The sequence below is a fragment of the Megalopta genalis genome, chromosome 13 (assembly GCF_051020955.1).
Source record: "Megalopta genalis isolate 19385.01 chromosome 13, iyMegGena1_principal, whole genome shotgun sequence".
Lineage (NCBI taxonomy): Eukaryota > Metazoa > Arthropoda > Insecta > Hymenoptera > Halictidae > Megalopta > Megalopta genalis.
In genome coordinates this window covers 9,261,673-9,287,938 of record NC_135025.1, presented here as the reverse complement: position 1 = coordinate 9,287,938, position 26,266 = coordinate 9,261,673, and the positions used below count along the sequence as shown (strand labels likewise).

The 26,266-nt window shown below is 35.3% G+C and overlaps 2 protein-coding genes across 3 annotated transcripts in view; one reads left to right on the top strand and one right to left on the bottom strand.

The window, feature by feature from the left end:
* The window catches only part of LOC117224946 (protein RUFY3), a 57,935-nt gene extending 56,639 nt beyond the window's left edge, over positions 1–1,296 (bottom strand). Inside the window, exon 1 of the mRNA XM_033478183.2 lies at positions 1,082–1,296. Within this exon, the coding sequence (XP_033334074.1) occupies positions 1,082–1,271 (190 nt within the window). The 5' untranslated portion in view covers positions 1,272–1,296. The remainder of the gene's footprint in view (positions 1–1,081) is intronic.
* Positions 109–25,584, top strand: LOC117224949 (soluble guanylate cyclase 89Da). 2 transcript variants are annotated; one of them, XM_076526117.1, is made up of 13 exons: positions 109–278; positions 15,286–15,485; positions 17,461–17,654; positions 17,859–17,992; positions 18,628–18,864; positions 19,536–19,738; positions 20,521–20,628; positions 20,741–20,909; positions 21,595–21,738; positions 21,802–21,955; positions 23,597–23,706; positions 25,046–25,135; positions 25,214–25,584. In XM_076526117.1, exons 2-13 carry the CDS (start codon positions 15,343–15,345, stop codon positions 25,322–25,324), a joined length of 1,797 nt encoding a protein of 598 aa, XP_076382232.1. In that variant the 5' UTR covers positions 109–278; positions 15,286–15,342; the 3' UTR covers positions 25,325–25,584. The 2 variants fall into 2 exon arrangements, with proteins under 2 accessions (XP_076382232.1, XP_076382233.1); XM_076526118.1 differs by lacking the exon at positions 109–278 and adding an exon at positions 6,761–7,120.
* The last annotated feature ends 682 nt before the right edge of the window (positions 25,585–26,266 follow it).

The window sequence follows — 26,266 nt, the reverse complement described above, 5'->3', positions numbered from 1 at the left end:
AGCCTGCCGCCATCTGGCGGCGATCCAACGAAGTCGGTAAGGCAGGCCGCGGCGAGGATCGTAAGATCTCCCGTCCACCGCGGTCGCGTTCGCGTGATTAACCGTTTATGCATTTCACAGAGACAGAAGATATTCGACGTATTAATATCGTCGCGATTGTTCATCAAAAGGAAGCTTGATGTTTCAAGTTTCAAGTACATTCCGTTTTCTTTTTTTCTTTCTCGACAACATGCACTTCGTGTAAACAATAAGCTGAAAATGTAGAGGGCCTTCGCAGGGTATGTATAAGCCTAAATACGTAACTATGTGAGAACATCGTTTGTTGTGCCTTAACGTCAATGTAAGCGTGTATCGCAACGCGACGAAAATATCTAAAGTAAAATGTAGGCGATTTCTACGGATGTAGGCAATTTCTGTACGCAAGTGTACACATATCGGGTCATTCCAGAGGTGGTATATATCGCTTGTAGGATGATTTGTAAATAGAAAAAAACAACGTTCCTACGGCTACGTCGATTGCACAAAGAAATACATGTATTACGCTAGAAATCAACCAACTTCCGTTTACTTTACTCGAAAGCCGTATTATTGACCGATCTACCGAAACGTATCAATATTTCATGAACCATGCTAATGACGGCAGAGCAGCCCTAACCAACGGACAACCGTTTCTCGCGACTACGTAGGTGTATAAATCGCACGGTTTACGTTGCGATCACCAGCGTACGCGAAATCTACAAGCAATTGTTCTCTCCGAGAGAAATGAACACGATCGCGACTCTCTCGTTGTCCACGGATTCAATGTTGACCGATCGCGCGGCAGTCCTCCATAACGAAGGTAAACAATGGCCAGGTATAGCCGGTGTAACACAATGCGCGGTGTAACACGCGTAACGATATATCTCTGTACGTACAACGACGCAGCGGCACGTCGGCCGGCGAGTAGGCGTTTCTCGATAAGAAATACCACCGATCACGCGTGTACGCGCCGCGTGCACGAGACGAGCCGCTCGTCCCGGCTCGTTCGAAACGCCCGCCAAAAACAGATGAAAAGCATGCACCTATCGCGCTATGTACTTACGTCTCGGCAACCACCAGACGTCCAGTTTTCTAGGCCTCGAAACGACCAGATCCGGCCACTTGTCCTCCCTAATCGAGTAAGTCGACGGCGACCGCGATACTGTTTTTTCATTTTCCTCGGACACTAGACTACCCGACAACGATTTCTCGGACGGAGATATTGGCAAACCTTCGCTACTCTCCGCGGCCATGTTTACGTTTCACTATAGGCTCGGGCGAGCGCGCGCGCGCGCACGCATCTCCTCGCCTCCTCGTTTCCTCGGTTTACACGCCGCATCTATCGTGTTTCCTATCTGTGTTACCCGTGGTCCCGTTCGTCCAACCAGAGTCGGACAAAACATTTAATCGACTGCTAACGATTCTATCTCTAATTCGATCGTTCGTTGCAATTAACGATTAAATTCATGCTAGTAATCGACGATTAGATCTCCAGCTCAGTCGTTAATCGTAATTAATTACTAAATCTCCGGCTTAGTCGTTGATCGTGATTAATCTTTTTTTATTATGATTTTATTGTACCTTTTAATGTAACCGTCGATTGGATAATTAGTTAACGAGCGAGTTTTTCTGGCGAAACTGGAGTTCAGTGTTGGGCATCGATCGATTAAAATTTTTAATTCGATTATATGATCGATGGGAATGATTAGAAGCATTTAATCATCGAGATGTCGAGGAAATTGAATTATAAGATTGTTGAAATTATTTGTAAATCGGTTGATTGAAGCAAATTAATCGTATATCGATTAATTTATAATCGATTTTTAAGGAGATCGTCTTATTTTTTATGCTATTATTTAGAAATGAAAATGTTCTCTTAAAAACATCGTAATTTCGAAAAACTTGTCGTTTTTGGGAGAACATCTCCAATGAGTTATACTTTGAAAATGAACAATTAAAAATAATCGATTTTATTATCTCTCTGTTTTATTCCCATAATCCTTCAAACATTTATTTCATAGAACATTAGAACATAATATTAGTAAAAACTGAACCGTGAAATATGAAATATAAAAATTAATACATTTTCTCAAATCTATATTATTTGGCGCGTGTTTATTTGATTAATTTAATTCTTACAAGTTATGTTTCGACGATTCAGAAATTAGAAACCATAGGTTTACCGTTAGATCGTTCCACAGTAATGTAGATAAATCGTAAAATTCGATTGGAAAGTATCCCCGAAGATTTTAGCGAAAAAATTAAAAAGAAAATAAGTGCTACTTTAGACGAAAATAAAGAATTCATGGAATTCAGAAAAATTTCACGTATTTTAAGTGGCGACTTTGTAGAAGAATATGTACCACAACATCGCGTGATGCGAAGCAATCATTTTCGGTGTACAAATTAATTTTTACTGACAAAAGTCATCAACTAACACCACCGAATTTAGAAAAAAATGTTATTGTAATTAACTGCAATTCGAAGTGCAATACACCAGAATAATTGTAAAATGGTTGTTAATACATAATATTACATCTAACACTTAATATATTGCATACTCAATATCAGAAATATTTGCACATTTTTCGTGCATATTTGCATACTTTTCGTGCATAAATGTCATATGCTTTTTGCATATTTATCGTGCATAAATATCGGCAGTCTACTCATCACACTGTGCGATCAGTACGATTCACTATATACATATATACGCTTCGTTTGCATTGAAATCAACGAGAAACGTCGCTGTAGCTTTGGATCACTGTCATTAGGTTTACATAACAATGCGAATATCACAGTAACGTTACGAGACCGTATTTCTCGTAAAGCTGGCGATGGTGCTCCTGATTCAATGATGTCACGAGATAGTGAGCAGAGCTTTACTTTAGTTGATTAATGATATTGTCAAGCCATTAAAATTGTTATATGAAGATCCCGAGTAAAACAATCTTAAATTACCTTTGTCTTACATAATTTCCAATTAAAAAGCTCCCACGTACAATTGATTCTCCCTAATTGACGCATAGCTTGTACACAACAATGGACAACTTGGAAAGAGCAGATTCAATTATTCGAGCGTTGCGGTTCGTTTTTATAGTTATCGATTGTCAATAACTATAAAAACGAGCCGATACTTAACTATTCTCATTTTGTATTAACTAAATAAAGAAATTTAAACAAAACTAACGAATAAATCTTTTTACCAAATAATACTTGGAAATTCGCGTAAATATTCACGATAGAACAATAACTAAAAGGTTTTCAAACGTTTTTATAACTGCAGACCAAACTAGATACGTTATTTATTTACAAAAAAACTGTATAAATAAGCATGGAATACAAATCCTTCGTTCCAGTTTCTATTAATTTAAAAAATAATATATATGACTTACTGATTATTATTACTGATATATATATATATATATATATATATATATATATATATATATATATATGACTTACTGATTATTATTATTACTGACTAATTATATATAATGACTTAACGACTTAATATTATAATGACTTAACTATAAATAATGACTTAATATAATCGGAAAAAAAATCGATTACCCCTCAAGGATACCGAGGTTTATTCTAACCATACCAATTGACAGCCTACACGCAAATTGGTCGCCTTTAAAAGTGCGAAGGCAAGTCGCTACATATAAATGAGCTTCGTGTGAGACTAGAGTAATTTATAGTTGGCAAGGCGGCCTTGATCAGTTATTTCTGATCCAACTTCTAGCGGGCACACGAAATAAATCCATCGAAACAGATACAAATACAGGCAGGAATTATTCGTTGCACCGTCGCCGTATTTCACGGAGCGAATTTAATTGCGCATATTTCCGTATCGATTTAGCTGGGAATTAAATAGCAATTAATGCATGTTTAATCATCCGGAAAACGGAAACGTGTTGTTAATTGGTAATGCTTTCTACGGTTCTGCTAAATGTATTCCGTTTAAGATTTTTGGCACGTATATAGAAAAGATAACAGTATATCTTCAGTGACGAGTTTATACATCTTATTTATTACGCACGTTATCGGTTTTGACCTGGCTCGTACTTTTCAAGATAATTTTTTTCAAATCGAAAGTACAACGTTACGAGCACGTAATCTTCTGCTTCCAATCATGTAAATATTAACAGATCATTTCTGAATCGGAACAGACGCAGCATACAGTGTGCGACAAACGATGTGCAAAATTGTGTGGTTTTAATATTTAATTACTAGTAATTAGTAATTAGTTTTAGTAAACTTTTAAAAAGAAAAAGAACGGGTTAAATGCTGCGGATATATAATTTTTGTATGAAATATTAAGGGACACGTATTACACAATTTAGAAAGCGGAATGCAAAATGAAATGTATAATTTATGTGAATTACGTATTTCGAGCGAACGTGCATAATAGTTACATGTGGAGGTACGAGACGACAAATAGAGGCTAATTATAATTCAATGGCATGGGTATACAATTTACTTGATAAATCCAATTTTAATCCTGGAGTTTAATCATAATGTGTCCGAAATTACAGAGGGGAGCATAAAGCGCCGAACTAGGATAATGATTCAACAAATTCATTCAGGAAATTCTTTACAGAACAAGCAAAATCCATTAAGAAGAGAACAGATTCTCGATATAAAATAATTTATATATATATCAAGTTTAATTTTCGTATAATTTCGAAGCTGGAAGCAACGCTTTCTCTTCCCGTTTTTTTCTTAATACCATCAATTTAATAATTATATGTCGACGTTCGGTCAATTTAATTCGCATTATAGTAACGCGACAATTATCGCGAGCCAATTATAATTTCCGTTGAAAATTAATATTAATTTTGAATGAATGCGGACCGATTAGTATAGCCATTGTTTCGCTACAGTATTCAAGGGAAAGATTTAATTAAAAACTGAGATAACTAAAATTCCAACCACCATTTCAAATGGGGAATTTAATTCATAGTCCAAACAGGCAAGCTTTTAATCGCGTATTCACATTCCTTGAACAACAGTCCCGTACATAATTTAGCTTTAGATCTTCGTGTAAACTTTCATCGGTGATGAACCATGGAGCAACTGTAATTGCTCTGAAAGCTTTGTTGTGAGAGCATCGAATTATATCTACAGTCGGTGTACAAAGTATACGTACATCTTTTTTTTTATGATTGGGCCAAACGATTTGAATTTTTGGAGGGATATTAGAGCGATCAGTTTACTAGACAATGAATAAAAAAAGGTTTTTGAACATCGTAACTGATTGGAACGATGAAAGAATTGAAAAATGACGTTTTTCCAACTTTTTTATATGAGCTCACAATGAAAATTTAAAAGCTACAGCCACTGAAAGATGTAAAGATCACTTGTCCTTGGTAGAAATTCGTGAAAGACTACGATTTTCGCGATTTTTAATTGTTTACAGTTCATGTCAAGATCAACCAATTTCGATGAAATTATCAGCATGCGTATTATATTAGTATAAGTTGGCGCGATCTACAAAAGAAGACATTAAAATCTTCGTTGCAGGCATAAATAAAAAAGTTGAAAAGACATCATTTTTTAATTCTTTTCTATTATCAACCGATTGCAATTTTTGAGAACATCTATTTAGCCATTGTCTAATAAGCTAATCCAGATTTATAAAAAAGATATATAGAGATAAAAGAATAAAAGAAAAAAAAGATAAAAAAGATTTAGATCGCTTGGCCCAATTATAAAAAAGTTATTCCATTTCAAACCGCTGTAGAACAAAACCCGCATGTTAATATGAGGAAACTTAAACGCGACAGAAAAATTTGTTTTTCATTGTCGTTCATATGTTGTTTATAGACCATTGTATTCGTCTTGAAAGGCTCTATCAGAATGTGAATAAAAAATTAGGTTAACCTATTTTAAGAAACAAGTCTGACTCTTATATGTTCTCTACGTCTCCACTTATAAGAGAATTACAGACATCATATTACGTGCCCCTTGAAATCAAACAATTTTTGTCTGACACTTTTAATTTCTACTGTCAAAAACAAGTGAGTTATTCAGCTGTCCCACCCGATATAGTAACAGGGTTATCGTTCAGTAATATCGGAGATTTATATCCGCGTAGCCAGTTCATTTTGCGTAATTTATTAGCCGCTTGCTTCCTTCTGAATGTAAGGGGTGCGATTTCCAGATTAATCTTCTATCTAGGCGCATGCCTAAGCATCCAGCCTCGTGAAATTGAAAAAAGTCGATTGTTTGAAGATTACAGAATAGAATGCAGCTTAACACGTTCCGTGCCACGTGTACCATCGATGGTACACGCTTGCATGTTTACTTAGTGAACTGAACAAATTGTTTACAAGAAATTTAGAACCGAAGAATCAATTTCCACCGCAAGAATGGGCGTTGATAAGTTTTTGTTACGTTGTTATGTGTACGAGAATTAATAATTGCACGTAATACATCAAGTTTTAATAAAATATCAAAGTGTGAAGATTCGGGTAAAAAAAGCTCGGCACGGAACGTGTTCAAAAACACGCAGCTTAAGCGTTCATTCTTTGGACAGGACACCGCACAATTGTCGCGCGCTTACGCGAATTTCGGTCGGTGTAACGAACATGCGCTATCTTTCCGAGCTGAACCACGATGTTCCCTGTCGAATAGCCTTGGTGCGTAGTCACAAGGTGTTAAAAGCCAGAGGAAAGAGACCGAGGAGGCCTGCGCAGAGAATCCGCGCGTACATCGCAGCCACCCTTCCTGTGGCGAGTTTACCCTCGCGGCACGACCGAAACTCAAACTTCGGCGCGTCGCCGAACAGGAACAGTCTTCCTTCCGATCGTCGCAAACGGGCCGAGGCAATCCGTCGAAACGACGACGTTCGCCGGTAGAATGCCGCGAAACACCTGACTCGATAAAAACGTCGGTGCGACGCGAGCCGTCGCGACGATGCAACACGTGCCGCGGCCGGGACACCTGTTCAGTTCATCGTGAAACACCAATTTCTTCCCGATTCCGGGCACATAAGCAGGGTCTTCATGAATGCCGATCGGTGAAACAAGCACGCGGATACACAGCCGGAACAATGTACGGCATGCTGTTGGAGAGTGTGCAGCACTTCGTGCAGGTAATGCAACGCGCGAGCGCGCGCGCGCGCTAGCGATGAGACGTTTTCGCGTGGGTGAGTCAAAAATTATCCGCTATCTGACGGCAGAATTTGTTTTGATCCTTTGCTGTCCAACGTGCTTGTCCCCTCTCCCCTTCGTTTCTAAATTCTTTACAGAAATTTCTCCCTAATTCGCGCTTACACTGCGCAGAAAAATGGACAATTTGGGAATAGGAGATACGGTAACTATAAAAAAGAACCGCAAGGCTCGAATAATCGTGTCTCCTCTTCCCAAATTGTTCACTTTTCTGCGCAATCTGAGCGCGAATTAGGGAGAAATCACTGTATATCGGTATTAAACTACGGATGTTTGCGCAAATTTCCACTTTTGTCGACCGTTTCGTAAAAGCCAGAATAAAAAGGGAATTTGTGTTGTCTATTAATGCATAATTTAAATGCATAAAGATTCGCAGATATTATACAATAATATACATAAATAATATACAATTATTGTACAATTTAAATAAATATTATAAAATTAATATAATACAGTAATATAAATTATACAAAAATATTATACAATTCAATGAGATTCCCGCACGTGGTTATACAATTTATACACGGTTGGGGTGTGCTGTGATTGTTTTTACATACAATAGAACCTCGTTTACCCGATCCTCCAATGTCAGATCTCTATTGTCCAAATATCTTTCGCATACAATCAGCTCAATTTATGGCAACTCGCGTGTAGGACGATTTCCATTTGTAGCTCGCCAGCTCAGCCGAAAACACGTTACAATGAAACGGTGGGAAAGCTTATCAGCAAATGGACAAAGTGCCTTGGAAAGTTAGGCGAACTGTGATCTATTTGTCTTCTCTGAAAGTAGATTCACATAAATTCTCCAGATAGATCGTGGATAACTCCTGATTCTCTTGTGTTTGAACGTTTTCCATTATTACTATCTGTTGAGCACTCTCTGATGTTACCACTGTTTTTATTTGTTTCTTGTCTTTGTCTTACATTTGGACGCGTGTGAGAAATTTTGCAAGGTTACATGGAGAAGGCAGAGAGATAAAAGTCGAACTTTTATCCTGTTATCGAAAAGAAGAATGTGTGACATTTTGTTGCGCCGGTCGAACGCTATTTGACATTTTCTTTTAACGTAAGCAAAGGAGTAAAAAATATTTCATTGTTTTTAGTTCACGCTTTGATTCTATTAATTGTGTTTCATTCTGAATATTTGAAACAGATTCATCAAATGAGAGAATTCAAAATGATTGAATCGATTAATTAATTTTTAACCACATCGTGTGCTCCTCGCAATAAAAATTCGATCATTTTCAAATACCGTTTCAAATCTGCTGTTTTCATTTCGAACCTTTTATTCCTCTGCGATTGCGTTATAATTTGGCGTGTCTGTATACAGGGTGGGCCGGAATTCGTAGTACAACTAAGCAAGGCTTAATTCTACGTGAAAAAATAAGATACAAGTTTGGTGTCAAATTTTTGTATTCGAGGCTCAGTTTTCAAGGAAATCGACTTAAAGTTTGCTCATCCTTGTGAAGAATTTAATTGTCGTCCATTCTTCTACCGTAGATTCTCTCGCAAACGGAGCCCACGATAAAAAAATCTTATACAAAATTTGTTTCTTATTTTTTCACGTAGAATCGCCCTCTGCTCGGTTGCACTACGAATTCCGGGTCACCTTGTATAATCTTTGATAAAACGAAATCTAGATACTGTTACTTTTAAGAACGAGTTCGAAGAAAGTTTCGATTCATTTAAATTTTATTATATATTTAAATTTAAATATTTATATTTATATTTATGATATCTATATTTATATTTAAATATTTATATTTTTATATTTATAATATCTATATTTATATTTATAATATCTATATTTATATTTATAATATCTATATTTATATTTAAATATTTATATTTATATTTATAATATCTATATTTATATTTATATTTAAATATTTATATTTATATTTATAATATCTATATTTAAATTTAAATCGCAGACATTGAACAAGAAAATTAATTCTATTCGATTCCTCCAAAATCCTTTTGTACAAATTTTTAACATGACAACCGAGATTAATATTTATAATAAAAAATTCAGGATAAATTCAGGACGTTAACGCAGGATACACAATAATTCATTGATCGCAAATAAAGTAACGAAACGATGGTGAGAAAAGGAAAAGAGGAGGAATCAGAAGGCACGAACGAGATAAATAACACGCGCGCAATTAATCCTAATCAATCCAATTCGCGCCAATTAAACTGCTGATGAAAGTTTCTTTGAACACGATCGACACTTCGTGTCTCACTGAATTCGATTATTTTTTATCGATCCGCGATTGAAAATTTTCAATCAATGTTAAGTATCCTTCGTGAACATAATCCCCAAGACTCTTGATCAGAACGTAGCGAATTTCATTCGAAATTCAAGAGGTTCACGATCGTATTACATTCTCGTCCTCCTGGAAAGATAAGACGCCGAACGTTATATGTAGCGTGAAGTAATTTATATCACATATTATACTTTTTGAAGGAAAGAAGGAGTCATCCCTCGCCGTCAAGAAAAAATAAAATCACGCGTGTCAATAAATTCGAGATTGTGAGAACTGCAATTTTCACGGAAATAATGAAATAAATCATTTGTTACGTTATATAAATTTAGTCAACGTAGCACTGTGTGAATACAGTAAACTCTCCCTAATTGACGCTCAGCTTGGAAGCAAAAATGGATAATTTGGGAAGAGAAGGTACGATTATTGTCCATTTTATTATTATTATTATTATTATTATTATTATTATTATTATTATTATTATTATTATATATTATTATTATTTATTAATAAGTTTTGTATTAAGTTTTGTATTATTATTTATTATTATTATATATTTATATTATTATTATTATTATTATTATTGTCCAAATTGTCCATTTTTGTGTACACGTTAAGAGACAATCGGGGAGAATTTACTCCCCAATTGTCCCTCAGCTTGTACACAAAAATGGACCATTTGGAAATTGGAGATACGATTATTCGAGGTTATTATGCGGCTCGTTTTTATGGTTATCGATTATCAACAACTATAAAAACAACTCTTCCCAAATTGCCCATCTCTATGCGTCAATTGAGAAGAATTTACTGTATATCGATACGTTTTACGATAAGAAAATCCTTCAAAATGTAATAAAATAGACAATGCCTGATGAAAACTGAAATGGTTGTAGTAATAATGATTTGATGATTCTGTCGATGATTTGTAATAAAATTTTCGATAATAACTGCAAAAGAGGCTCGCTCAAAGCTGCCTCACAACCAGTCTGGAAATTCTGTTTCAATATTACCACGTTGTTATTACCTCAGTTTCACTTTAAACATTCGCATCGGTTATCGATGGTTGTTGTAAATTCCGATTCTGCGAATGCTGCAGCGGGAATAAATGTTCCGGACTCTTCTCGAGTCGTTTAATCCGCGTCGCTGGTGCGATCGAGAGACTGGAAAATTCCGGATAAATTGCCCCCTTAAAGTTAACACGGTACACTGAACTTGATTGTTGAAGCCGTGGACTGTGCATATAGTGTGTTTACAAACGGTCGTGAAAATTCGTTGTTTATCGCGAGGTTCACAAATATGATCAGTCGTTTAGCAACGGCGTCACGTAGTCCGCGGAGGAAATGGTTTGAAGGTACACAAGCGCTAAATGAGATATCTGAATATGAATGGTCACAGACTTCCTTTCGGTGCAGCACCTTAATTGTACCGTAACGTTTTAAAAATAGAATACTTCTTCCGCTACTTAAGAACACCTGTTGATTTCATTTTGTGCGCGACAGTCGCACGTAAATTTCTAGAATCTTGATTGCTCTTTCTGTGGTATATATTTCTACTTTTACACACAGTTCATCGTCATTGGAATCATTTATTGAAAAATTGATCATTTATTGAAATTCTAGCGAGTTAACACGTTCCGTGCCACATGTACCATCGATGGTACACGCTTGCATGTTTACTTAGTGAACTGAACAAATTGTTTACAAGAAATTTAGAACCGAAGAATCAATTTCCACCGCAAGAATGGGCGTTGATAAGTTTTTGTTACGTTGTTATGTGTACGAGAATTAATAATATTGCACGTAATACATCAAGTTTTAGTAAAATATCAAAGTGTGAAGATTCGAGTAAAAAAAGCTCGGCACGGAACGTGTTAATAAGTATAGTTAAGCTAAATTAATAAGTATAAATTAAGTATAAATTAAGTATAAATAAGTATAATTACGAACGTTTAGGTATTTTCGATTCTCTGTCAACACTGAATTTTGCCGAGCTTATTCCACACTAATGTCGGACTTTCTTAAACATGAAACTTGCCTCGTAGATTAATTTAAACTGTCGATAAATCCCGACGTCTAATTATCGAGCACAGATGAACTCGACGTTTTCAAAATCATTCGAAAACTCTCTGCTGAACTCGACTACGATCGTCTAAATAACGAAGTTGTTCAATATCTGTACAGAAGATTGTTTATTATTTTATTAGAAATAGATTTAACGAAAGAATGTTATTTATATTTCTGGAACTGAATTGTGGAATGTTAAAGTTCCGAGCTACGTACAGAGCGAAAAACTAGTGTTAATTCACTAATTGATAATTCGAGTGCTCCTGTGTTACCAATTTAGACGAAACATACGGTTAATGATGGTATCAATGCCGAGGGCTCATTTATAAACGCGGCGTATCATCCGACACGCACACGTGACCGGAGGCCAGCTAAAATTCGGTTATTAAACTTTAATGATCTGCCTCGAGAAATTCGCGTGTCTATTTGGTATACTGAGTCGTAACAGGTTTTATTAATGTGGGGACCATATTCATTTTCGTGATCAGAGTCATTATGCTAGGAGAAACATTGATTATTCTATGGAGAGCCTGAAACCGGCTTGATTGTGAGAATCAATTTGTCGTGAACGGGCGGAAGAAATCGCTTTCTGTACATTTATTGTCCATCGTTATGGTCTTGCGCTTCGATCATTTAAATGTTCCTGGAACATTCAAATTTCCCCATGCTATCATAAGCCTTTGGCGTATCTTTTTATTCTTACAATCGATTCGGGTGTAAACATTCTTAATTTAATCGAAAGTAGATGCAGTCAATTTTCCCTAATTGACGCTCAAATTGTTTACAAAAATGGACAATTTCGGAAGAGAAGATACGATTATTCGTTTTTATAGTTGTTGTCGGTTGGTAACTTCACAAATTATCCATTTTTGTGTACGATATGAGCGCCAATTAGGGGAGAATGTGCGTGCTTATTGTGCTTAACTTACAAAATGTGCTTATATTATACTATATATATATATTATATATATTATATATTATATATTATATATTATATATTATATATTATATATTATATATTATATATTATATATTATATATTATATATTATATATTATATATTATATTATTATTATATATTATTATATAAATATATTATATTATAGTATATTATATATATTAATGTGTTTATCTCACGAAACACGTGCCTCAACGTGACAGAGAAAATAAATTGTGACGAAATCAACGATGTAGCTTTAACAAGCAATTACTTTCAATGATCTCAAAGCGGATATTATCGTTGCTGAAACGGCAAATTCATGGAATCGCGAACAGTTAATTAACATAAATCCGAGGGAACAACGTTGAATTCTTTCAGAAATTGAAACAAATATATCCTTTATGCATTTTGCTTTGTATTCTACGCGCATGGAATATGTTCTATGCTACTAAATTTCCCGCATAGTTCAGCACACAAAAGACTCGTATAACGTAATTTACGTCCAACAGCTTGCCCTTTGTTTTTCGTGAGATACAAGGAATAGAAGGAACAGGGAGAAAATATTCCCTTGTGACCAATGTACATATACAGTTATATGCCATATCCTTTTATACCCACTTCTCTCAGAGTTCTCAGTTACTTTTATTGAAAATCGATCACGCATTCTGAAATGAAAAGAGCTGAGAACGAAAGCTGAAAAAAATGAAATCGAAAGATTTTGCTCTCGTTGTTTTTGTTTCGTCGAACAGTTTTCTCCGGCGTGGAAGTATTGCATTTTTCAGATACTAATGCAAGCGCGTCCCCCGACAGCTGTGTAAATCGTGCTTTAGAATCATTAAATCCGTCCGCTCTTTGCAGAAGAAATATTCGTTTGAGTTCTGCAAAAAAGGAATGAAGTTCAATCGTAAAGTCAACGCATAATTTTTCCGTTGTATTGTTGTTCTATCGTTTTTCTCGATATTTCGCAATTGTGATGTAACCAATTTAAGCGGAACTTTTCGAACTAGACGGCGAATCGATTTTTGACAAAAATGTTCTGCATATGGTAGATGTCCCAGTTTCCGTGCCGGTCCCAATTACCGTGCTCCCGGATTAAAAAGCGTATCGAAAAAGAAAAGTTTTACATATAAATTGATACCTCTATCTGGCTTTTCCATTCTTCTAACTTCTATTTTAACTTTCTATTTGAATATGAAATTTTCAGAAATTGCTGAATTTTTATTTTTCATTCGTTTGCGAGCGTTCTCGACGGGCAATGGTCGAATCCCATGTCGCACTCATTGTTTCTGGCACTGTGGTCTTCGTTTAATTTCTCTTCCATTTGTTGAACAATATTAATTCAATGTCCTCAATATTTCTTTCGGATGTAGATATTATATATATTATTTATATATTATATATATTATATATATTTATATATATTATATATATTATATATATTTATATATATTTATATATATATTATATATATTATATATATTTATATATATTATATATATTATATATATACTTATATAAATATTTAGAAACACTTATGTATTTAGAGGAACACTGCTACGCAGCTTCCTCGATACAAATTGACAAAAATGATTTTACCACTTAAATTCGGACTTCTGACAACTATTAAGCTGTATATTGTACAATGTGAATAATAATAATGCTTTAAATATCTACATTATTGTAAATATAATTTACTATTGGTGTCCATTTCTCGACCAATCTTCTCCCATTTTATTTGAGCTAAATATAGGTTATGGTATTCTTTCATTTTTAAGTCCCATAAATATCGGTGTTCACAAACTAACGTTATTAATGTATCTGTGTCCACGATTACATTAATTTTTGCGTGCGCGGTGTGACGCGAGGGATCAAACTCGTTTAAAAGACAAATTCGTTGACGAATTGCGCATTCTCATTTACGAATTTACGCATGTGCACTATACATGCGACAACAAAATCAATACTAAACCATGAAATTATATTATTACTACACTGTAGTTTACTTGTGCATTAACAACCAGACACATTTTATGAAACAGAAATCGGCAATTATTTAACACACGATGGATCAAACGTCTTCCGTTTTCAGGAAACGCACCCAATGTAACTAAAATCCATATGATTGTTTGTTCAGACATGTACCTTAAACACACATTTTTTAATTTACGATTATTCGCATCGTAAAGATACATTTATGAGTTATTTATTCAATTTATATGTTACTTACAGTCATTTAAATGTTACAATAACGCTTGTTAAAAAGTCAGAATAAATGTCTTATTGTTACTTTTATAAACTAATATAAAACAACTGTTTTTTGTGCTCCGTAAATCTAGTGTTAATGTGACACTGACTTTACCGAATAATTTTCCGTGCGACCTCGCAATATTTGTACTTAAATATCTCGTAAACTAATAATCTTTTTAAATGTGAAATCTAATATTTTTTTGTCAGGAACGATGGACCGAACCGATAAGTGTATTCAAAATTATATGATTCATTGAAACATGAGTTATGTCATCTTGTAGCCCCCTCGAAACTATTTAATTTCTGTGGAAAACATTTCTTATGCAGTGCGCAATTAACCAGTTATTTTGATTTATAAATCAAAATCGAACACTCTGTATAAAACGTTTCTTTTTCTACACGTTTTTAATCCGGGGGTACGGAAACTGGAACATCTACCCTATCGTCAATCAAGTAAATGCCTCCAGAAATTTCAATTGTTTCAATTTTAGCCGATGATACGACAGTAATCATGCGACAATGCAATAGTTTTAGACGATGTTCTACTATTGAAGTTAAGCTTTCTGCTGCAGCTAGAATATGGCGAAGAAGTGTGGCTTCAAATCTTGGAGAAAGCTGACTGCAAGCATATGGTTTTCAACACACGGCAAATATACCCTGACGAGCTTATGACTAATCTGGCAGCTGCATTGGCAGCATTGAACGGCGACTCGGTAGACAATGTGATGCGATTCTTCGGCAAATGTTTCGTAAGATTCTTTAGCAACTTAGGGTACGTATCTACCAATTTCCACCAATATTTCGCTAAAATCTCTGTGTCAACGCTAAATTAACCCTTTGCGCTCCGCAGTATTTTCTTCTCTTTATTGCTTGGCTTATAGTGTGGCTTGCAGTATAACGAGAAGCAGACGTGAACTTGATTCCTATTGAATTATTATTATAATTATTTCTTCGACATACTTCTTCTCGAAAACGGAGTCTTAATTGAAAAAGTATTATTCTTTTCTTTTCTTTTCTTTTCTTTTCTTTTCTTTTCTTTTCTTTTCTTTTCTTTTCTTTTCTTTTCTTTTCTTTTCTTTTCTTTTCTTTTCTTTTCTTTTCTTTTCTTTTCTTTTCTTTTCTTTTCTTTTCTTTTCTTTTCTTTTCTTTTCTTTTCTTTTCTTTTCTTTTCTTTTCTTTTCTTTTCTTTTCTTTTCTTTTCTTTTCTTTTCTTTTCTTTTCTTTTCTTTCCTTTTCTTTTCTTTTCTTTTCTTTTCTTTTCTTTTCTTTTCTTTTCTTTTCTTTTCCTTTCTATTCTATTCTTTCTTTCGACTTATTTTTTGACATGGCACGGCCACGGTTCATTCGACGTTCCATTTGATTATCAGTCTCATTAGCTACGATTGAATACTCGATTTGCATTTTCGGGTAATTAAAGGCGCATAGATACATGCTTTCAGACAAATTAAACGAAACGTTCCGTTGGTGTTTTTAATCTGTGCCATACACGAGAATTTCTTACAGGCGATTTATGCGATTGCCTCAATTACTTAATACTTCGTGTGGCTGAAGCGATAAGGGTCAGGTGTAACCCGATCGTATCAGCTTTTTCTGTCTCGAGGGAGACAATTATACGAACGTGAAGTGGAGCAGACGTTCTACACGATTATTATTAATTCGTAAAACAGTGCTGCGATATTACGGAGACGACAAAATCATTCGAGATCGTTTTTCATATTTAACTGTACTGAGAAATAACTAAAATTGTTTATTTGAGAAATAAATCCGGATCCCATCGAATCAGGAAAAAGTAACATGAAATCACGAAGAATTTAACGACACGTGAAATATTAATTGTTTGTAATGTAAATTATATTCTTAAAATTGTGTACAGGATCACCTTGAAAATTGCTTGTAAATTATATTACATTCTCACAATTTTATACAGAATATCGTCATAATTGTTTGTAAAGTGAATTATGTCCTCACAATATTATGCAGAATATCTTAAAAATTGTTTGTAAAGTGAATTATGTCCTCACAATATTATGCAGAATATCTTAAAAATTGTTTGTAAAGTGAATTATGTCCTCACAATATTATGCAGAACATCTTAAAAATTGTTTGTAAAGTGAATTATGTCCTCACAATATTATGCAGAACATCTTAAAAATTGTTTGTAAAATGAATTATGTCCTCACAATATTATGCAGAATATCTTAAAAATTGTTTGTAAAATGAATTATACCTTTACAATTTTATGCAGAATATCTTAAAAATTGTTTGTAAAGTGAATTATGTCCTCACAATATTATGCAGAACATCTTAAAAATTGTTTGTAAAATGAATTATGTCCTCACAATATTTTATGCAGAATATCTTAAAAATTGTTTGTAAAGTGAATTATGTCCTCACAATATTATGCAGAATATCTTAAAAATTGTTTGTAAAGTGAATTATGTCCTCACAATATTATGCAGAATATCTTAAAAATTGTTTGTAAAGTGAATTATACCTTTACAATTTTATGCAGAATATCTTAAAAATATAATTCGCAAAGCAAATTATATTCTTACAATTGTTTTTCGATCAACATATATTTTTACAACTTGATACAAAACTACGTATGTTAATAAGTCGCTTCATGTAATTTTATAGTTGTCGTGCACAGTGGTGCACGCGTTTAAACGTCGTCGGACCGTCCAGAAACAGAAAACAAATGTATGTACTTGCCAGCAGACGGCGGAACGGTTTTGTTATTTTTGCAGGTACGTTTGCACGATAAAAGCGACCGGTCGTTATTTCTGCGACTTTTTACAAAGCGTCGACAACATCCATATGCAAATGAGATTCACGTATCCGAAAATGAAAAGCCCGTCGATGTACACCACGCACGTCGACAAGGAGGGCGTAGTGTTGGTCTATCGGAGCACTAGGCAAGGTTTCACACATTATTTCATGGGTAAGATGCGTTGATCTTAACTAGAGCTTATTCTACATTTTCAGTCATAACTTAGTTTGGCTTAGTATTTGGCTTAGTAGTATTTCGTACGTTCGATACGAAAATAAACTTTATGAAATTCATTTCGTTCACTAAATATATTTATGAAACAACCAAGCTTGGCATAACAATTTCGTAAAAGTTCGTCCCCTGTCTTTCGTATAGGTCAACTATTTCAAATAGCGGAAGAGCTTTACAAAACGAAATTGAACATTAGGGTACTAGAAAGTTCAAACAATATACCGGGCTCCAGGAGTGTGATGGTTAAATTTAGAATCGATTTTGACAATCGTGATTATGTAAGTAACCATGTTATGATGTTACTTAACCGTTCATCGATATTATTGCGGTGAACGAATTTCGAAGTTTCGAAATAAAATAATGTTTAATTGACGTTTGTGACAAATGAACCGTTCGCGATGCTTTTAATAAACGTAACAAGCTAATTAAAAGTATTTCGTTCGACTGGTTGTAATTGGACGACAGATTTTATGCATTTGTGACAAAAATGAGTACAGTAAAGTCTCCCTAGAAGGATCGGAGCTCGGAATTGAAAATGGTAATCGCCAGACACTCGGACACGATTATTCGAGCCTCGCGGCTCGTTTTTATAGATATTAACAATCAGCGACTATAAAAACGAGATACGAGGCGCGAATAATCGTATCTCCTCTTCCCAAATCGTCCATTTCGAAGTAGCAATAGATTGCACAGGCGTCGAACTAGCACAGAGAAATTCACAGTAACCCGAAATTTGGCATTCTAGGAAGAATTTACTGTAATTCGAATACAGAATCGAAAGGTCGCGACTTACTAAAATTATTAAAGAAGGAAAGTGTACATTATCTTTCGAGTCTGTTTCTCACAATTTACTTGCCGAATTTGTATCTGCATAGAAATCCGCCGCATGACAAATACAGTTTGAGCTTTTTAGATCGCGAAAGACAGCAGAATGAGAACACCGCTGGGAAAAGAATTAGCACCGGTGTCCTGCACGTTTCTGTTACGGCTTTTCCCTTTCGGAGTCGTGATAAACAAAGACATGCGAGTACTGGGGAGTGGTGAAAAATTGTTGCAGGCCTGGGGTGGCAACACATCCATTCTGAATAAGCACATCACAGAAATCTTCAAGCTGCGCAGGCCGAAAGGGATTTCTTTTACGTGGGGCAATGTAAGGGCACGTTTTATGCAAAGATATTGAGTCGCCGCTTTGCTTTGAAGAGATCGAAAGAATTTGGAGATGCCAATGTATTGTTTTTTCCAATCGATTAAAATTATTTTGCAAAGAAAGAGCTTGCCGTTCTACTCTTGCCAAGCTTCAATTTCTCGCTGTTCGACGACGTAGACAATTTGTATCTTGCATAAAAATCAGCACGGTAAATGTGTATTATATTTGCATAATCAATGCGAACTGTACACTTTCTACGATTTTCTTTTTCAATACTTCAATGTAACACTTTCGATCGGCATATGCCAATATTGAAAGAAAGGTGAAGCATTACTTCACTTTTGCGCACGTATGTACTTTATACTTTCACCAACAATTGTAGATTTTCATATTAAGAAAGTTAGCCGGAGTCTCGCTTTTCATTTCGCTAAAAAGTTAACCGTGAAATTTCATAAACTGATTCACGTGTAATACGACGAACGCTGCAATATATTTTTGATTCCAATCATTCTGATATTAGCTTTCCAACGGTAACGTACGCACGCAGAAACTACACTTTCACAGTTGATTGCGTTTTAGTATGCGGCATCCTTATACCATATGTATACTGACAACTTAATCGATGTAATCGTGAAATCGCCGATCAAAATAACGATGTCCGTACACCTGCGCAGGTAATGTATTTGCATTCGGTGATGTTTGAATTAGAACTAATTCGATCGATCAATGGGAACACGTCGTCGAGCACAGACAATAATGCAAGTACAAGCTCGAGTTTGGACAGACGAGGCAGCCAGGGAGCCAGAAGTATTTTGTTGAAGGGTCAGATGAGGTACTTGGACGACATTAAGGCGATCATTTTCTTGTGTAGCCCCCTGTAAGTATGAAACAGAGCAGTTCTACTTAAATATCTATGTTTTCGGGCTCATCGAGGCTCAAAGGAGGAGATTTCGTTCTCTCAAGGCCACGATGATTTGGATCGCGAAATAAATTTGCGAAATAAATTTGTTTCCTAGAGATGTACGAAGTTGAATTTTTGGCAAAAATCGAACATTGTTACGATAACGATGCTAATGGCAGATAGATTCTAGACCAAAATAATCGACAGGTCGGGAAAGTGCGGAGTTCGCTGTTTAAAATGAGCCCATGACCGACGCGATACGTCGATTTGCAATAAAGTTACGATCTGTGTATTGTAGCCAAAGCTTGATTAACTTTTGCCTTTCGATTCGGTCGCCATTATTCGAAAAAAATGGGGTCGCTGAAAATATTGAACACCATAATTTGTATCAATGATATAATAGATATAAATTCAACGCTATATTTAACACATTATACCTAGTTTCAATAATTCAACTTTTGAAAAATTTATTATTGCTGGCGACATAACACTGCTATTTGAAACGAGATCTTTAAACTTCTTTTTAATGTAGCACAATCGTAGAAAACTCTGTAAATGGACTTCTGATAGATAAAGTACGAAGTTTTATTTTTCAAACAGGAGTAATTTATTAGGAGTAATTAAATTATTGAATTACAAATTATTTGAAAAATTTACAAATTATTAAATTTTCCAATGATTTTCTAATTCTACCTCTAATTCTACTTCGGAAACTTAATGTTTTTTGATACGTTTATAATAAAAATACAATTTAACAGAATTAACAGTTTGGACGAGCTTCTGAACATGGGTCTGTACTTGAACGATTTAAATCCCCATGGATTGAGTCGAGAATTGGTTTTAGCGGGATGGCAGCATTGCGGAAGGTACAGTATCGTTTTTCAATTTTTAGTGAAATTAAGTAACTCGTCGCACCGTTACATCTTCCTAACGCGTTGCCATTTCCATCAATGTTTCTTTCCCGGTTATTCACACTAGATTGGAGATGATGTTCGAGCGAGCGGAACAAAGGTCAGCAGAATTGGAGAACAGCTACGCGCTGCTGGACCGTTGGAAAAACAAAAGCGACGAGCTTTTGTATTCTATGATCCCGCAGACTGTAGCCGACCGTTTGCGAGCTGGTGCGTGCCCTTTGAGCACCTGCGAGGTATGAGGAACAAATTTTTCGGATTCTGGTAATCTTGTAATCATAATATAAAGTTTGCATATGCATAGCATATTAGTAGATAAAAAAGTTAGTGTGAAAGCTGAAATAAGTGAATAAATGTAAAATATAGAATGTTGGATGTAAAATGTGAAATGTGAAAAATGTGAAATGTGAAAAATGTGAAATGTGAAATGTGAAAAATGTGAAATGTGAAATGTGAAAAATGTGAAATGTGAAAAATGTGAAATGTGAAAAATGTGAAATGTGAAAAATGTGAAATGTGAAAAATGTGAAATGTGAAAAATGTGAAAAATGTGAAATGTGAAATGTAAAATGCAAAATGTAAAATGTAAAATATAAAATGGAGACGGAAATAGAAATAAAGATGGAAATATTAATGAAAATGGAAATTGAAAATAATGTGAAGTGAGAATCCTGCATAAATTATAAGTCAAGGCTCGAAATAGACCAACATCAACCTTCCTACGTTTCTGGGATCAAATTCACCTAATTTACAGTTTAGATTATGCAAAACTGCTGCTTCTCTATAATTCTGATGTAATTTGACATATTCGTTGAAAATACGAGACCATAAATAAAACCCAGAGTGAAATTATTATAACGTTTCGTTTTTCCGAAAATACTTCAATTATTGAGATCATTTTGACGTCCCGTTTCTGTACAGTCGTTCGAGTCGATCAGCGTTCTGTTCTGCGAGCTCTGCGATTTCGATTACTCGACCATCGAGGGTGCAATGGATATCGTCTCGTCGATGAACGCAGTTTTCTCGTGTTTCGACTCTTTAATGGACCAATTCAACGTGTACAAGGTCAGTCCGCAGGGTACTTACAAGTCCATGGCGTATTTATACTATTTTTACAAATTTCAACAGGTAGAAACGGTTGGTCGAATTTACATGGCGGCCAGTGGCGCTCCGGATAGGACCGAATGTCATGCACAGAACATCGCGGACGTCTCGTTGCAACTGATAAAGCATGTACAATCGCTAAAATTGCCCTCCGGTCTCGATATACATATTCGAATAGGTAATTTTGCACATGACATGCACGAATACTTTGCGGACGGAAATTTGGACGGAAGTTTCAGGTCGTTCCATAAGTTCGTGCCATTTGCTATTCCCATTTTCCTCGAGTATCCGCGAACAGACAAGCCTGGGATGTTGAAAGTTTCAGGCGTCGCTTAAATCGATAAATTCAACGTTGTTCGCGTTATTCAGCTGGACATCCGGAACGTGTTTGATCTTCAACGTTAAAATTTCCTTTGCGATACCAGTCGAATCATTTCTCCTCCGCGTGCAACATAAATATCGTTTCTGACAACTGTTGCTGTATTCCCTTTACGAAACTCGTACAACGTAAGATGGAATGCTTTTCTTTCTAATTTTCCTTCTCGAATACATTCTCGAGACTGGACTCGATCATTCAATCTCTTTTCCTTCGATCATTTGCACTTCTGCGTTTACAAAATGTATCGTGAAAAGTTTAAATATTCGTTTATATTCGCGGTACGAACTTATTATATTAATGACCTGATACTAAGGACATTTTCCTCAAAAAACTAGTCTGTATGTCGAAGAATTTAATAACGGGAAAATTAACAATATATTCTGATCTTTTGTTATGTACAAGAGCCACTTATTTTAAAAGTGGCCTGAGTCCATTTTCCAAAAACATCAAGCTACTTATTTTAATGTTCACATTTTTACGTTATATATAGAGTGTCCCGCATTTTTCCAAACATACTTCGAATGTGTGTTCTACAAGTTGAAATAAGACTAGAATGTTATATAACAGAAAGTCCATAATTAATTAGACAAAATCACAAGCAACTGAAATCAACGATAGATTCAATAACTCGTCGAGTTATTAGACAATATTCCCGTCACTTTGAAATGGAGATATACAGTCCCCACGCGACGAGAAAGCACCTTTGTTCCCTTTTACTAGCTGCCCCACAGCCGCGGATATCGGTCGCTATTGACCGAAGACGGTGACGAAGATCGACGGCGATCAATAGCGACCGATAGTTGCGGGAGTGGGGCAGCTGGTAAGAGGGGGAATGTAGGCACAAAGGTGCCTTTTTGTCGCGCGAGGACTATAAGTATATCTAGCAGCGTTTAAATCATACTTTGTATTTTTATCAGAAATTCTTAACAAAGCATTTATGGACTTTTTATCACATTACATTTTAGTCTTATTTTTATTTGTAGAATTTACCTGTATAATTTCATTATAGCAAAGCCTCTGAAAAGCAGAAATATTGTACTACCGTGTTATCAGTTACCATTATTTTTTAATTTATTAAAACGTAAAATCCTTAAATATCTGGATTTAAAAATAAATGGACTTAGGCCACTTTCAATATAATAAAGTTATATGCTTGCAACTTCTGGAATAAGCTATATTTTGTTATGGCCACTATGTTGACATTCGTTCGCAGATGGTTAAAAGCCTTCTGTTTCTATTTATCGTTATTTGGAGGACAGTTTCCCTTCGCAATTCAAAATGTTCTACTTCTTTGTGTCACGAGTGCAATGAATGTTACATGCTTTCGAAAACGGTGACAGTAAACATTATTCGAGTCGGTGAAAAATATCGTTCACGAAAATATTGAAGGTCCGATACAAGTCGAACGCAGTCGCGTACAAACGTGTTCTACTTCCCTAGGAATTCATTCGGGGCCAGCTGTGGCAGGTGTTGTTGGCATCAAAGTGCCGAGATATTGTTTCTTCGGGGACACTGTAAATACTGCTTCGAGGATGCAGTCAACTAGTCTCGTGAGTTCACTTTTACGTTATTTTGATAAATAAACTACCTGTCGGAACGGTGCACTCGGATACCCAAAAAGTTCGTCAACTATTTCAACCTCATGCCGTACTTTCACGAGTCTGTCTCGTGATGGAGAATTCTAATAATAATCTGTTAATTATGAACGTAATTCCGTTCTTTTATGTCGGAATTTTATACTTGTTTCTCGCCATCACCCTTTTATGTCAGAATTTCATTCTGTTCTCTTTTCATCGTTCTTTTAACACGTTGAATGCCACGGGGGTCACCGGTGACCGGCAATTAACTTGGCGATGACGCCATGGGGGCTACCGGTGACCGGCGTGCCCAAATTGATAGAAATATATATAATTCAAAACAAATGTCAATATCTAAAATTTTGTATTATTACCATCGTCAATTCAAACAGTGACCCTTGTCGCAATTAACATGTCAAACATGGTTATACACTGTAACTTATCTATCGCAGATAATATTTCAACATTATACGTATCGCATAAAAGAAAATTCATCGTGGCGCCACGAATAATTTCTGTAAAACCGGCGTGGCATTCAACGCGTTAAGTCGATATTTTATTCTGTTCTCTCGCCATCATTCTTTCATGTTAGAATTTCATTCTGTTCTCTTTTCATCATACTTTTAAGTTGTTATTTAGTGTTGTTCTCTCGGCATCATTCTTTTAAGACGAAATTTTATTCTATTCTCTCGTCATCAGTCTTTTATGCCAGAATTTAATTCTGTTCTCTTCTCACCGTTCTTTTAAGTCATTATTTATTGTTATTCTCCTGGGCATCATTCTTTAAAATCAGAATTTAATTCTGTTCTTTTGGCATCATTCTTTCATGTCGGAATTGTATTCTGTTCTCTCAACATCGTCATCCTTTTATGTCGGAATTTAATTCTGTTCTCTTCTCACCGTTCTTTTAAGTCATTATTTATTGTTATTCTCTTGGCATCATTCTTTAAAATCAGAATTTAATTCTGTTCTTTTAGCATCATTCTTTCATGTCGGAATTGTATTCTGTTCTCTCAACATCGTCATCCTTTTATGTCGGAATTTAATTCTCTTCTCTTCTCACCGTTCTTTTAAGTCGTTATTTAATGTTGTTCTCTTGGCATCATTCTTTAAAATCAGAATTTAATTCTGTTCTCTTGTCATCAATATTTGATCATTCCAGTAAACGCAGACACGCAATAAATATATTCTTTCTCTTCTAAAAAATAATTACAACTGAAATCCTCTACTCGTTGTAACGGCGAAGAAAACGGTACGGCAAGGGGTTAATTACCATTTAAATTGTATCGTGCTCATAAATTTTGTAACACAGCCGGGGAAGGTTCACATCTCGGCGGACACCAAAGCACTGTTAGTCGAAGATCGCTACCGCATTGACTCGCGCGGAGTAGTTTGTGTCAAGGTTCGTACCGCTAGAAATCGGATTCTCAGATCCTTGGTCGCGGAACGCAAAGATGCTGAATTTAATGTTAAACCGTAGGGAAAGGGGAACATGGAGACGTATTGGTTATGCGAAAAAACGAAGACGAACGTTGAACCGACGGTAGAAGAAGCGACCAAGCCCGAAGGACTTCTTGTCACCGACGTCTAGCGCGTGGCGTACGCCCGTGTTTAAAAACTGCTCGCATTGTTTCACGCTTTAACAATTGAACGGTCGAGTAGTTCGCATCCTACTCGCGATCAAACGCAGCAATATTTTCTTGTCAGGTGAACAGATCGTTTCAGCGGGCGCGAGATACGATTAAATCGTGTTTGGAGAACATCACGCTTACGAAATAAGTATTCGAACACAGTTTTCTCGCAGTTTCTATAAATTTATTTAAACGCGCGCTATAAATATCGAACAGATAACTCTGGCAATCTCTCCTCCCTGTTTTTCATTTACCCTCTAAATGTTTGTCATTTTAGTGACATAATAAATAGCTTGTGATTACCGTTGTAAGCGCTATCGTTACGCCGCGTAGCCAACAGAACGTGCTCGCAATCTCGCAAATGTGTCACGACCGTTAAATAACAACCCGTTCTGATTTCCATAATGTTGCGGTACTATCTGAACTCGGATTACCTCATAATGGTTCTCTCGAAATAACGTGTAATATTTAACAGAAGTAACGAGTACGTATTCTGCTAGTATAAATGTTTCAGTGATTTCGGAACGAACGCAGAATTGCGCAGAATATTTTTCTCTGCGTGTCGTAGATATGGGTGCAGAACATTTTATAATGCAAATTAGTCGTCTAACGTTCGCACAAGACCTTGAATATCGTTGAAATAAATTTGATATTCAAACGGTTCGCATATATCGAAATCGAGTTAAGGTGAATGACCCTTTATTGATAATGTATGGAATATCTTCAGCGAATATTAATTATCGATATTGTTAGACTTTTCTATTAGAATTCGTATATCTTTTATCTGTTTGTGCAATCCGTAATGTTTAGGTTAATTATAATATATAATATAATAATATATATATAATATATTATAATATATATATAATATAATATATATATATATATATAATATATATAAT